Source organism: Urocampus carinirostris, chromosome 8 (genome assembly GCF_059441175.1).
Source record: "Urocampus carinirostris isolate Australia breed hairy pipefish chromosome 8, RoL_Ucar_1.0, whole genome shotgun sequence".
Taxonomy (NCBI): domain Eukaryota; kingdom Metazoa; phylum Chordata; class Actinopteri; order Syngnathiformes; family Syngnathidae; genus Urocampus; species Urocampus carinirostris.
The window spans coordinates 29,553,697-29,567,482 of NC_142356.1; the positions used below are offsets into that span (position 1 = coordinate 29,553,697).

General features: G+C 39.1%; 1 protein-coding gene across 1 annotated transcript in view; it reads left to right on the forward strand.

Moving 5' to 3' along the window:
* mad1l1 (mitotic arrest deficient 1 like 1) overlaps window positions 1-13,786 on the forward strand; it is a 77,416-nt gene that overhangs the window by 33,998 nt on the left and 29,632 nt on the right. The window contains exons 16-17 of the mRNA XM_088342262.1: window positions 7,307-7,526; window positions 9,641-9,834. Of these exons, the coding sequence (XP_088198388.1) occupies window positions 7,307-7,526; window positions 9,641-9,834 (414 nt within the window). The remainder of the gene's footprint in view (window positions 1-7,306; window positions 7,527-9,640; window positions 9,835-13,786) is intronic.

Consider the following 13,786-nt stretch of genomic DNA (forward strand, 5'->3'; position numbering starts at 1 on the left):
AACCAACCTATAAAAAAGGGCTTAAAATACTGTTTAAAATATAAGAATTTTATATATTCCCTAACTTTATGGTTTTGTGTCCGCCGTCTGTTTCAAAATTAAAAGGCCATTTTGAATTTTGAATTTAGCGAATGCCAAACGACGACTCATAAAAAACAAGTTGTTAAAGCCTTAACAGGACCGAGTGACTCAGTGTGGTCTCACTTAACTAAGCCCCTCTAGTCCTACCCTCTACTCTTTTTAAATTGTCGATACGTGCGCGCTTCATCCCCACCGTCGTCAGGTCCTGCAGGTCCCCAACTGAGCCGGCGCAGCGATAATAAAACGTGTGAGAGCGAGTGCTTCCCCTTCAATTTAGTGGCAGCGTGAAAAGAATCTCTGTGTTCTGAAGCATGACTGACACATTTAAGGCAATTGCCACGAAAATGTGGGCAGGCGTGAGTGCGCCAGCGTGGCCAATAGATTGGCTTGGCTTTTTCGCCCCCCATCTGTACTTCTCCACCCTAACCCTGGGGGTCAGCACTGCAGGAATGAATAGAAGGGCCCGGATGAAAAGGCATGACACACTATCAAAATACTGAGGTTAAACTTACTGACTAGATTCCGTGGTTTGTTTTATTTTTGGTCCTCTAAACAGACAAAAACAAGTGCAGCAGGTTAATGAAAAGCCAGTTTGTTCTCGATGTTTACACAAATGTGTATGGTTCTCACTGACTACTAATGTGTTTTTGTGACTATTTATTAGACGTTTTTCAAATTGGAAGAACCGGTGCCAGCCAATTTTGACTCATTTTTGAAGGCTCACGGAAAATTCTCCTCCAACGTTATATAGGACATGCCGAAAGAAAGCTTATACCCTCGTCTTTCATTTGAAAAAACATGTTTCTATCGTTTGCCATTGTTTCTTAAACAACAGGTGAGCATTACTAAGTTTCTTGAAAATACTCGTTTCCAAGAGAATTTCTGAGAAAGAAACAGCTTTTTGTGAAAGGATGCATTTCAGACAAAACTTTACCTTTGGTGCTTTATTTTTTTACGTTTGTGATACCGCCAATATATGATCAATGCTTTCCATAAACACAGGTGCACTTTGCTTGTAAAATAACATTTAATTGCAAGAACACCGAACTTATGCATGAACTTTGCAAGAACTTTTCAGCGCCCGATGTATCCGGTGACAGGATAATATGAATTATGTCACTATGGCGAAAGCATTCCTGTGGACATGCACGAAACGCCATCCCTCACTGTTCGACTATCTAGTAAAAAAGTTTTGTTGAACATTTGCTTTCCTCTTCCATATATTCACTCCTCTTACCAAACTGCTTTACTAAGCCTACTCGAGGGCTACTTACACACTCTCAATCACTGGATAAAGGAAGTAAAACTTGTGGGGGCTTCTTCAATGTGTAGACAAAGATGTGATCAAAACCACTCCTGCCATCCAATGGTGATTTTTCTTACTGACATCATTCCCAGAAGCTTTATACTTACTGATGAGCTGCGCCAAACCCTTTATACTGTTTTTTTTAATAAAACTAAGAAGAAAATGTATTGATACTTTATGGCACTGAATGAGTTTAAAATGAAGGAGTTATTATTTTTTCACTAGACCAAACCTGGTGTGAGTGTGGAGACATCTACAAAGTACTTTATATAATTTCACAGTTACAGAAAATAGGTTTAGGTTTCTAGGGTCTAAATTTGTCATTTAAAACATTTCCCAGAGAACAAATGTTATTTGAGTTAAAAATGCATATCGTTATTCATAATTTTTTATTAACTCTTCCATATTGGAATTGTACTTTTTGGAATAGGAGTTATTCAAAAATGTAACTGTTGGCATGTGATAATGGACTTAACTCCTTACATTTGTAGTGTGCGTTAAAGGCCGTACTGATGCTGTTAAGCCATTATCATATATGTTATCATTTTGAAATCCAGTATTTTTTCATTAATCAGTTGCATTCAAAAGTTAACCGTTTATAGCCTTTTTTTCTCTAAAACAAATTATTGTCAAGTATTGCCATTTTCGCATGAGGTTAACGATATTTGTTTTACCTTTTCGCATCATGCCTTTTTCATTTTTTTAGGTTTTAATCCGTACGTTGCTTACACTAAAGACTAATGTGTCTTTTAAAAAGAGTTAACTTTGATATTTTTAGTTTTAAACATTTTTCCCTTAAATACTTTACGTTACTGAAGACTAGAATATAGTATTTATTAAACACGATGTATTTTTCTCCATTGCGTTCAAATCAGCGACATCAAAGAATGCCTTTGAATTGTCTTAAAATATGCACCAACACCGAAACAAGTGTGTTTGAAGAACTTTGATGCTTTATCCTCACACATTCTTGAAAAGGAATTGCAAAAAGAAATCATGCTTTTATCCCCTCTATTTCGAAGATGTTCTATTGATGACAGTGGACTTTACCATTCCCCAAAAAGCAGCTATTTATTAAATATCCGAGTGTGTTCTTCACCGTGCTAAATCCTCAACTTTGTTTTTGTTCTATTTCATTTTCTTCTTTTTGGCGTTCACTTCCTGTCAAAATGACACTGGCGGAATAGTTCTTCTCTTTGTCTTTCATGTTGTTGCTGTCAAGGGTCTAAGGGAGGGGGGAAATTGTTGCCCTTGCAAGAGATTGCATCAAGTGAACTGCAGCAAACGGCGTACGCTTTGAGATGAGAAGAGATACAGTGATGAAGCCCCAATCCACGCCTGGTTCTATTTACATCTATTTGGCTCACATAATCCAAAATGTGCATGAAAACAGTTTTGCTTGTGCTATCTTGATAAGTGAACAAAAAAAGGCTTTGTGTCTTGTCTTTGGGCAATACATAAATACAAATAGGTATGGAAATGATTAGATGTTTCTGAGGATATTTTGTCTTAATGTGCACGCTTCCATGAGATGAACATTAGTCACACATTTTTGTAAATATCAAAGACTCAAGTTGTCAGTTAAAGTTATATTTTTGCCATTGTTTGTCTTTAGTGACCAAATAACGGTAATTTTGGGCAAACATAGTGGTGCCTCGTCATACAAGATGTTAATTCATTCCAGGATCGTGCTCAAATTGCTCTTTCAACTAGCTAATTTTCTAGATATGAAATAATTAAAAGCTAATTCATCAGATCCTGTCCTCTCAAAAGCATTCAAATGAACCCTTAATATCTATAAAACACATCTTCCTGATCACTCAAAACACATTCAAATAGAAATTAAACATAGAAAATACAGTTATAAGATAAATAAGATATTAACAAAATAAAATGCGAGTTTATTATCAACACTTACCGTGGAGGCAGTCGCCATACCAAAAGTGCGTGTGTGGTGCGGAGGAAAGGTCAGGTTGGGGGCTGCAATATACTTATAGATGTTTGAACATTTTAAATTGCATATGCATAGGTCGCTGGTTCGCGCCTCGGCCGAGTCATACCTAAGACTTATAACATTGGTAAAATGGCGGCGCCCTCTGTTGGCTGCGGCTGCATCGGCTCGCTACAACGGGTCAGGTGTATCGACATTTCGTTCTGTGTACATTGTTACAAAGAATGACAATACAAAGGAAATTATTATTATTATTATTATATGTATGTATTTTTTTTAAAGAGCGATATTTTTTTGCCCATTTTGGCTCTAATCCAGATTATATGGTCACTTGTACCAAATGACAAAATCATCATAGATTACAAATATTGTCTCGGTATTCTACATAGACTGTCTTGTTATGAGTGAATATATGTCACGTTGTGTTTGTAAGGTTTTTTATTGCTTAATGTAGCCTCTGGGAATGCTTGTGACCAGGATTTTCCATCATATGCAGAGAAAGATTTTCTCCCAAATAAAGAAAAAAAATGAAATTTCCATCTTTAAAAGAGCTCGCACAAAGAGCTACCACTGTATTCATGACTCGATTGATCAGTATTAAACCTGTTTATGCTAATATCTCTTATTGCGGCTTTTTAATGTAAATATCAAAGACAATAGTCTTAAACAAACCATACTCCCACCCCACATTCATGCTCTCCGTGTCCTCTGTTGCATCCTCAGTGCCCTGAGAATTAAATGACCGGGATGAATGAATTTTGCGCAGCCTAAGGCACCACGCACAACTCTGTAATATTCAGTTGTTTGCCGAGGAGCTTCTTCGAAATGTTTTCTATTGCCAACTAAACGATCGTTTATGTTGCATCATTTTATCTTAGTTTGCCTCGCAAATGCCAGCGGCTGTGCGCAACCAGAGCTAATTTGATTCCCCCTCTGCATGTTGTGCTCCACTGCCTCTGCGGGAGTCGACCGTGGTTAAGATTCATGTGCTTGTTTATGCGTTCGGGTTGAGGGAAAAGTCTGGAATGAGTTACTTTCTGCTTCCCTTTGATTATTGAGTTAGAGTTGGACTTGTGTTTTAGCTGGTCTGCTCAGTGTTCTGATGCAACAACTTTGCCCAATTGGTTTCCTGCCACTTTCTGTTTCAGTCCGTTATAACTATGTATGGTATTTTGTTTTGTTGTGCTGGTCAATCCTTTGATTTGTCCTCTGATACCAGTTTATGTGATTTATTTTGTGTATTTCTAGAAAGAACGATGGAAACAAATACAAATTGCCTTTTTGGTGCAAGCCAAACTAATTAATTGAGGTGAAATATACACTTCCTCTGCAAAACTCTGTTTTTTTGAGAATTTGAAGACAGTTTAGTGCCAAACGATACTCACAGCACCTATTCTTGGAAACCAAACACCTTTTTTGAAATGTTTGTTGTTAATCTAATTCAAACTGATGCACTGTATTTTCCGTTCTAAGGGGTGCACCGTATTATGAGGTAAGCCCCTAAATGAATAGACTATTGTCATTTATTTCTCATATAATAGGCGCACTAGTCCAGTGATTTTCAACCACCGTGCCGCGACACACTCGTGTGCCGTGAGAGATCGTCAGATGTAGTGTGAGAAATTATCCAATGTCACTTTTTAAAATGTCAAATTTTATAAAACATACCTTAATCATTTTTTGCAAATACTATGTCATTTTTAAGTGTCTGTGCTATAAAAACTGGGGGTATTATAAATTATATTGTCAACTGGTTGGCAAAGCGGCGCTGCCACGAGCGGCTGCCTTTTCCAGCAGCTGCCCTGTTGTTTTATTGTCTGCTCCTATCTTCGGTGTTTTTTCTTCCCGTTTTGACAACTACACTATGGATTACTTCTATCCTATGGACATGGGTTTTAACGCACAAGAAATGCGTGTATTCAAGGAATTTCAACTCTTTGCCCTGAAGAATTCTCGTGCCGGCGTGATGAAGGGGCCTATCGTGGAGGAAAAGCCGGAGCTAGCGAAGCGGCGTTATAAGTCTTCGGTACCATCCGTAATCATGGTAAATGCGAACTCACGACCAAATAAGATCATCGAGTGCTGGTGGAAAACATCGAAGCGCACAGGGAGCGCAGTTGCTGTGTTTTGCGGAAACGTGGCTCATGTTTAGCATTCCGGACGCTAACGTGTAGCCACCCGGAGCTACCCGGAGCAATCCGGCTTCAACGCCGCTAAACAGACACACGAAAGCCGGGGGGAATCGGAGAGGAGGCGGACTTGCTAACACGAGGTTGTGTATCCCTGGATTTTCACAAAGAAAAGTTTTCCATCTGCCGCAGGGATGTCGAATTTTTGGACTAGTGTGACGTCATCCACTTCGCTACAAGCACCCCTAGGGCATCATGTTCATCTGTTAATAAACAACAGGGTAGACTGCTGGAAGTGTGAATTTCCCTACGGGGATGAATAAAGTATCTATCTATCTATCTATCTATCTATTGTAGATCCCAGTTCGAATCCCGGCTCGTCCGTGTTACATGTCGAAGTGTCCTTGGGTAAGACACTGAACCCCTGATACCCCCAATAAGCAGGTTAGCGCCTTACATGGCTGCAAGGCCGCTATTGGGAAATGTGGAGCACATTGTAAAGCGCTTTGGGAAGTCATTGACTTGAAAAGCGCTATAGAAATGCATATCATTTCATTTCATTTCATAAACATACTGTTTAGTGTCATTTTATAACATTTCTGGTTAGTGGTGAGCCACAAAATTTTTCCAATGTAGAAAACATGCCCTGGCTCAAAAAAGGTTGAAAAACACTGCACTTGACAATAGGGCGCACAGAATTAAAACTACGGTAAGAGCTACCGTACTTATTGATGTATAACTGCACATTTTTTCCCCTACGGTATTTATTAGTGTAATGATTATCAGTTAAAAAAATGTCCCTGACCAAAATCACCACATGTTATGCAACAGGGGTGAGAATGCTGAAACCATCCAATAGACCACTAATGTTTGAGATGATGTACAAAAGGGCATTCAGTTTTATCTCATTATGACACCACTTTTGTTAAGGGTGCCAGAAATGAATGTTAAGAGATCAGAAAAAATAAAGTTGTCCTGAGAGATTTAATAAACGCAAAAAAAGCATGACAAGTGAAACAATATTTTGATGTATCTGATGATAAATCAGACCGAATAAGTTCGAATAAACTCTTCCTTTTTTTCATTTTTGGGGGGGTTGAGTTGGCATTTAGACTGTATTTGAAAGAATTATTTTCTTACTTTCACCATTTTCATCCTAGAATAAAAGAACTCTAAGCAAGCACGTGAAATCGCTTGCAAACCCCACCCCCCTCCCACTGCCTCCTTTCCTCCAGCCTAATGCGCTTCAGGGCCAGAACACTGATGATAAAAGTAAGATAAAAGCAGATGGACGCGGTGGGAAAAATATATAAAGGCTATATTGAACTCATTTGGGAATAGATAATATATACTTAATAGAGAAAATTATAAACTTATAAATACAATGTTTGGATATTACACACATACATACAAAAGGAAAAAAAAACTGGCGTAAGCCTTACTTGCAAAAACTGCATCAAACCTTTAACCTATTGACTTCCCCTCACTTTCTTCATCTGAAATGCATTCTGTGAAATGCCATCCACGAGACTTTTCCCGGATTTTTTCTGTGTTTTTCATTAGTAATCACAATCACAATTAGTTTGGATATTTTTGCGGACAAACAATAACTTTTTTTATGCTGCTTTTGGTTTATTTTGCATCCATGAATGGATCTGCTGTATGAAACTCCAAAACTTCCAAATGGCCGACTGTATTTAATCGTAGGCAATACCTCGCTTTCTTGGTGGTAATTACAGAAATATTGTAAAAAATGAACCAACTTGGTGTCTTAGTCGTTTAGTGGGTTATTCTGAACAGAAAAATTTTCATATTATCGCCTTCTTTTGTTTTTCCCAGGGTGACATTGACCCCCTCCAGACCCGCGTCCTCAACTTTAAGATGAACCCGACAGCGGTGGCAAAGCAGCAACGGCAGAAGGAGACCGAGGCCTTGCAGCAAGAAGTGGACCACCTCCGGGAAGTGGTGCGCAAAGTGCAGGAGGGCGGCAACGGGGTCCACGTGGACGCTGCCCTGAACGCAGCCAACCTTAGCCTTCCGCCACGCAAGGAGGTTCTGGGTAAGACTTTTGTGGTTTATTGGTTTTGTTCAATTGTTAAATCAAATAAAAGTGTAGTTGCGCTCGATTCATAAAATAATCTTAAAGCCCGGCCCATAACTAGCATGGGGAATTTGGCGTCGACGCATTTTCCTGCTGAACACAGGTGCCAGCTCGCACATCTAAAGCCATTTTCAGCTGGCCATTTTCAGCTGTTTTCAAAATTGTTGACATTGTTGACGTTTTTGGTTCATGTGACCATTCAAGATGGAGACTACCAGAGTGTCAGCATGATTACGGAAGACGAGCACATACTTACAACTGCGCCGAAAGAAACCAAGGATGAGGGCTGAGTCGTGTAAAATAGTCCTATATTTCTAAACGCATTACAAAGGCTTCCATACTTTTGAGAAAAGTGCCAGATTGCAACACATACTAGAGATGTCGTCTTTTTGTGTTATTTTTTAGTGGTTGTTTCTACTGTACCGGACTAAATTGCTCTCTCTGGCCATTGTTCTTCAAGGAATTAATTGAAATTACAGTGACCTGACAATGTCTCAGATGATACAGAAGGTGAACTGAAGCGTTTTTTATGGGTAACTTCCACTGCTGTTCTAATCAGATATATACATTGATGACTTTATTTGTGGGTGAAAAAGTTGAAATATTGTAAGTACCTAGTAAATATTGATTAACATAAAACCTCGTTTTGCCTCTGTTATTGTTACGGTTCATGTGAACCAAGATTCACGGATTCCTTAACCACCAAGGTCTTCGGGGCACCTCATCCCATGGTGTGTTTTGGGCAAGTAGAGCCCGGCGGTGCCCGTCTCTCTCCAGGCTTTTTTTTGGGTAGGGATTAGCTACCCCACATGAAACGGATAGTACTGGTTTCCATGGTTACCATTAGCAGGAGAAGCGTCTTGATCTGAGTCAGATAAAGCACCTCCGTTATCTGTTCTCTCTTGTTTTTCGGTGTAAAGTGCCATCCCACTCTTCAGAGATGAGTCGGATCTCAGCATTGAGGGGCGTACTGATACTAGGGCTGTGTATTGATAAGGTTTTAGCGATTCCTATTCCTTATCGATCCCTGCTCATCGATCCAATTCCTTATCGATTCTCACTGTGGAAAAATAAGTACGTGAACTACCTGCAGCCTGATTCTAAGTGCCAATTGTGTCATCTAAATTACATGGATAAAACATTCATTTTGAAGTGAGAGCTGGATACATACAGTGGCGCAAAATAAACCTGATATCACGACTAAAAACTTGGCTAACATAGCTAGCTAACCGTTACCAGGCTAGCTGGGTTGTTTCCCTGCTGTGGCTACACTGTCCTTGTGTCGTCGGAGCGCCTCAAACACGGTGCATTCTTTCAGTTTAATACCATGTTGGTGGTGTTACTTCTTTCGCTGAGATGGCTTTTTTGCATGTATGTCATACTCCTGCATCGTCTTTTTGAGTGAAATACAGCCACACCTCCCAACATTTACTGCGAGCTGGCGACATTTCTGCTGCTGATAGTATTGGTCAAACAACAAATAGCTCGTGTATTGACGTCACCTGACCCTGCATTGGGGTGCGTTCGTTTGCTATGTTCACACCGCAGCCCAAGCGGTTTTGATAGTGGAACCGAAATGGAGTTTTACTACCGATTCCAATGAATCATTTAACCGCGGAACCGGTTCCAAATTAGAACCGGTTTTCAATGCGCAGCCCTAACTGATACTTGGGAAAAACTATTTCGTTCCGAAATAATGGAATATAACGTCATACATTATGCGAATAATGTGGGCAAAAAGTCAACTACGTCAAATAAGTCCTCCTCTAGAAGGGCTTGATAAATGTTTTCAGAGTAAATAAGCTGTGGAAAAGGGCACCTCACCGTTTTCCTTTGTGCCTCCGCACACTTAAGGAATTTGCCAACTGAGTGGCAAAATGATCAAACACATTTGATACTTGACACCATTAGCGCCTTGCCGTTTTCTTCCAAAAAGTGGCCCCGCACATCTGACGCCAAAAACGTTTGGCGCCATGTGTGCGCTGGTCTTAAACTCAATTTGCCCACATATTTTGCATCAACAGGTAGTTATTATTCCCAACAACGATTAAACCATAACATTCCCTCTCTAGATTTGCTGAAGCAGATTGAGCTGACAGAACTGAAGAATCAGCGTCTGAAGGAGGTGTTCAAGCAGAAGATCCAAGAGTTCCGCACTGTCTGCTACATTCTCACAGGCTACCAGCTGGACATCCCCATCGAGAACCAGTATCGTCTCACCTCCGTCTATGCTGAGCACATGGAGGACTACTTGCTCTTTAAAAAGGTTAGCCCCTATCATATTGACTCCTCGCAGCGCTATGGATCCAGATGATACAAAGTGTGAGACAGGGAGAGAGAAGAATTTGACCTTGTGGGGTGCAAGCGCATTAATGCACCATTAGGCCAACTTATTGCATTGTGCCCCTCTCAGCCGTGCAGCAAAAACGACACTACAGCTACACTCTTTATTCTGTCTGTGTGTGAGAGTGTGTTGCCAGGCAGAGACTGATGACAAGGGCAGCGTCACGGGTCTAGCCCGCATAAATCCAAAGCAGTTCCGCACACACGTATGCACAAAGTCCTTTTGCCTTTGAGCAAATGCTATCTAAGTACAATTAATCAAGCGCGTCCACACGACCCTGTTAATGTTTTTCGAAAATAGCATGAACTCTAACCAGTATAAATCAATTTGGCTATTGCCTCATTTTATTTTATCCTCTGAATGATTGCTTTTATCTTACAGTAAGTAGCGAGAGGAGGAACCGCTTTCATGACATGGCGACCTCTTTTTCTCATGGTCAAACTCAAAGTATTTTTTTTTCCCCAGTCATTGTATAGTTGTCTCTTTCTTCTGTCGCACAAGCTGGCAGTTATCGTAATCGAGCACAAGGTGATTAATTTATACAACTTCAAAGTTAGTAGGGCAAAATATTTCATCAATATTAAGTTAGGGTGGGCAACACTGCAAAAAAACCTCACAATTTTTTTTAAACAATCATTGAAAAATGTCGCGACTAATTAGCACTAATCTGACCATTTTGCTTTTAAATTTATGATTAAAACAAACTGACATTTTAGAAAATGTATCAAGTTTCTGAAAACAAGGTTCGTACAGGTGCTTGAAGTTATTGAAGAATTTTAATGTTGTGTTTTTAAAGATTGAAAAGTGCTTGATTTTGAGGTAAAGTGATTGTAAATGCTTGTTGCCTTGGAACAAGTTTCCATAAAAATGACGCCAATACTGCTTTCTGGTGACATACTTGTCAACTTATAAGTTTTCTTCATATTTTATATATTTTTAATAATTTCAAATTATATACCCCATATGAAATCTTTTGTGTGTGAAAAAAAACAACTTGTTTTTTCGTTCACGCCCCCAGGACCCTGGGGTCTCGCAGAATTCTGTTGGAAACACTGCATTTCCAATCTTATCCATAATATTTTGTGGGTTAAAAGGCGCACACACAAAAGTGATGGCCAAATGCTTTTGTTTTTTGGGATAGCAACAGAGTTTGGCTGTTTTTTGGCGTTTTAATCTCAGAGTTTGAATGATAGTGTCTATGCGATAATCACTGACGCTAAGATAAGAAAAAAGAGGAGTGCGGCTGTGTCCTATCCACCTGCGACCCTGCCAGAAGAGATAATTCACTGTCGATGTTTATTAACCTCAGAGCACGCACACACAGAATCATAAAGCCCAGACATGTGTGCTGTGCCACACTCATATGCATGCACACTCTTCACACTATACGCTCTTCTTCCCCCCTTCAGCCCTCCATATGTGTCGGGCCACATGCATACAGATGTGCAGACACACACCTATATATATATACACACACACTCTTTCACTATCACAGACACACGCACACAGCTTCTCACAGTTTTAGTATTCAGTTTGCCCTCTACAGTCTGTGTAAGTATGATACACACACATGGAAGACTTTGGCGGTGTTGAAGTATGTTCCACTAATGCATTATGATACTGAAACACAAATACACAATTAATGATCAACAATAACACGTTCACTTAAGAAAAACATTTTTAATTTGATATGTTTAGCATTTAAACCCAAAACACATCCTTAACTATTGATCCTGAAAAGTTTAAATCTCATCTGCTCATTTGATTCTCCAAAATAAAATATGTACCTATGATTCCATCTTCACAAATAATACACTTGAAACTCCAATGGCACTGTTTTCGAATAACTTCACTTTATTTGCTGTAGAATTCAGGTCAGGGCTCATAGCAGTCCTTTAAAGTGCTTAAGTTTTGGGTGAATTACTTGAGATGTTGCCATGTTTCAAAACAAATCTGCTTAAAAATGACGCCGACACTGGTCACTTCTTCCCTCGTGATTAACGGGATCTGGTATTAGTTTGTATGGCATTATCTTATGAACCGTCATCGCCCCCTGCATTCTACACCTTAACAGGGTACTATTAAATGTGTATAAGTGCTAGGAGTATGCATTAGGGTGGTCCTTATTTTTCGACTTTTAAAATTTCATGCTCTGACCCCTTGAATATGTTCCAATATATACAAAACGTAATTAGGCAAAGTTTCATCAAAATCAAAGGATATTTAGAGGTCGCTCAAGGCCTCTGAAATTTTGGTATGAAAAATAAGGATTTTTCGCACATTATATCAGACCTAGTGTACAAAGTTACTTGTAACTTTTCTTGTGTTACAATTATAAGCAATGGACTGAAATTGGATGTTCTAAAACGCCGTACACATAGGGTTAAGATTTCCGTTTTTTCTCAAAAATTGCCAAAATTTTACCATTTTGGGAAATTTCAAAGTCGTTGAGCTACCTCTAAATATTATCCAAATTGTTCAAAATTGCACACAGTGTGTTTTTATCGATATAAGAACATATGCGGGGGGTCAGAGCTCAATATTTCAAAAAAAAAAATTTCGACCCCCATTAAGGACCACCCTAGTATGCATCAGTTGTGGACATCTATTATGAGCCATGCAAACAATTCAAGTAGCTTTTCCCAGTGGTAAATTGTAACGGTAAACCAGTGAGAGCTGTCGGGCCCTGCTGTTGAACATAAGAGTGTGTTGTGTCACCATGACCCGAGTGACATGGCCGCTTTCTTGTGTCCCGTTTCATCTGGAGGGACAAAAGCATGATCAACTTAGGTGCAGAGGTGCCTAACTTGTTTGGGTGTTTGGGCATTTGGGTTGGCCATGGTCCAAAAATGTTTGTGTGTGTTATTTGCTATTTTTTTCCCTTTTATTTTCTTTGTTATTGTATTTGTTTGTCTTGCTGTCGGTCTCCCCTCTTGAGGGATATGACCACAGTAGATAGATAGATAGATAGATAGATAGGATAAATTGTAACGGGAAGAACGTTTTGCAACTGAAAATGTAAGCTTCATTTTACTGCCATTTTACCCAACTCTTATATGGGGAAAGATTTCTCTCAAATATATTTACACACATATTGTTTAGATCCTCAGATATGTCATCACAAATCATGTCTTTTTTAAGGCTCAACCCTCCAAATCACAGATATGTGTTTTATATTTGATTACATTTAAATCTCATATCGGTGATTTAGTCTGTTTACTCGTCAATACAACACCTTAATATAGTACAGCATCGTCTTCGGAACACCAGTTATTTTAGTCTAATTGGGTGACGAGCAGGCTTTTTTGGGGGGCTTTTTTGGGGGGTTTAAACTCCTGTCTCCTTTACCATGCTTTATGGGTGGGACGTTTTTTTGCTGTGTCAAAGTCTCTAATAACTAATGTTTAGATGATGAAAAGGTTAACACAGGCACAAATTTATCACAGAGCTTGCTTTCTGATTTTTCCCTAAAAGTGCACTAAATTGATGCTTTTAAATGTAAAATGGGGGGAAATAAATCTGGGGTAACATGACCCTGAACTACCCTAGACTGTCCACCCACCAAGGCCTCACAAATTCTATGGTAAACACTGATTGATCGTTATATAGTAGCGTAATTAGAAATATTTTACCGGCCATCCTCGTAGCTCAAATGTAATCCATCTAAAATAATCATTCCCTGTTCATTCAATTTAAAAAAAAATAGTTTGTATTTAAAAAATAAATAAATATTTTTTTTTTTAAAACTCCAGTGAAGCCGTCTGTGAAAAGTAGTGTGGGCATGAAATAGTATAGCTTGTTCCAAAATTGGCCCCTTTTTTGTTAGCTTACTGATAACCATTGCATTTTTTTTTTTTTTTTTTTGCTACTATCG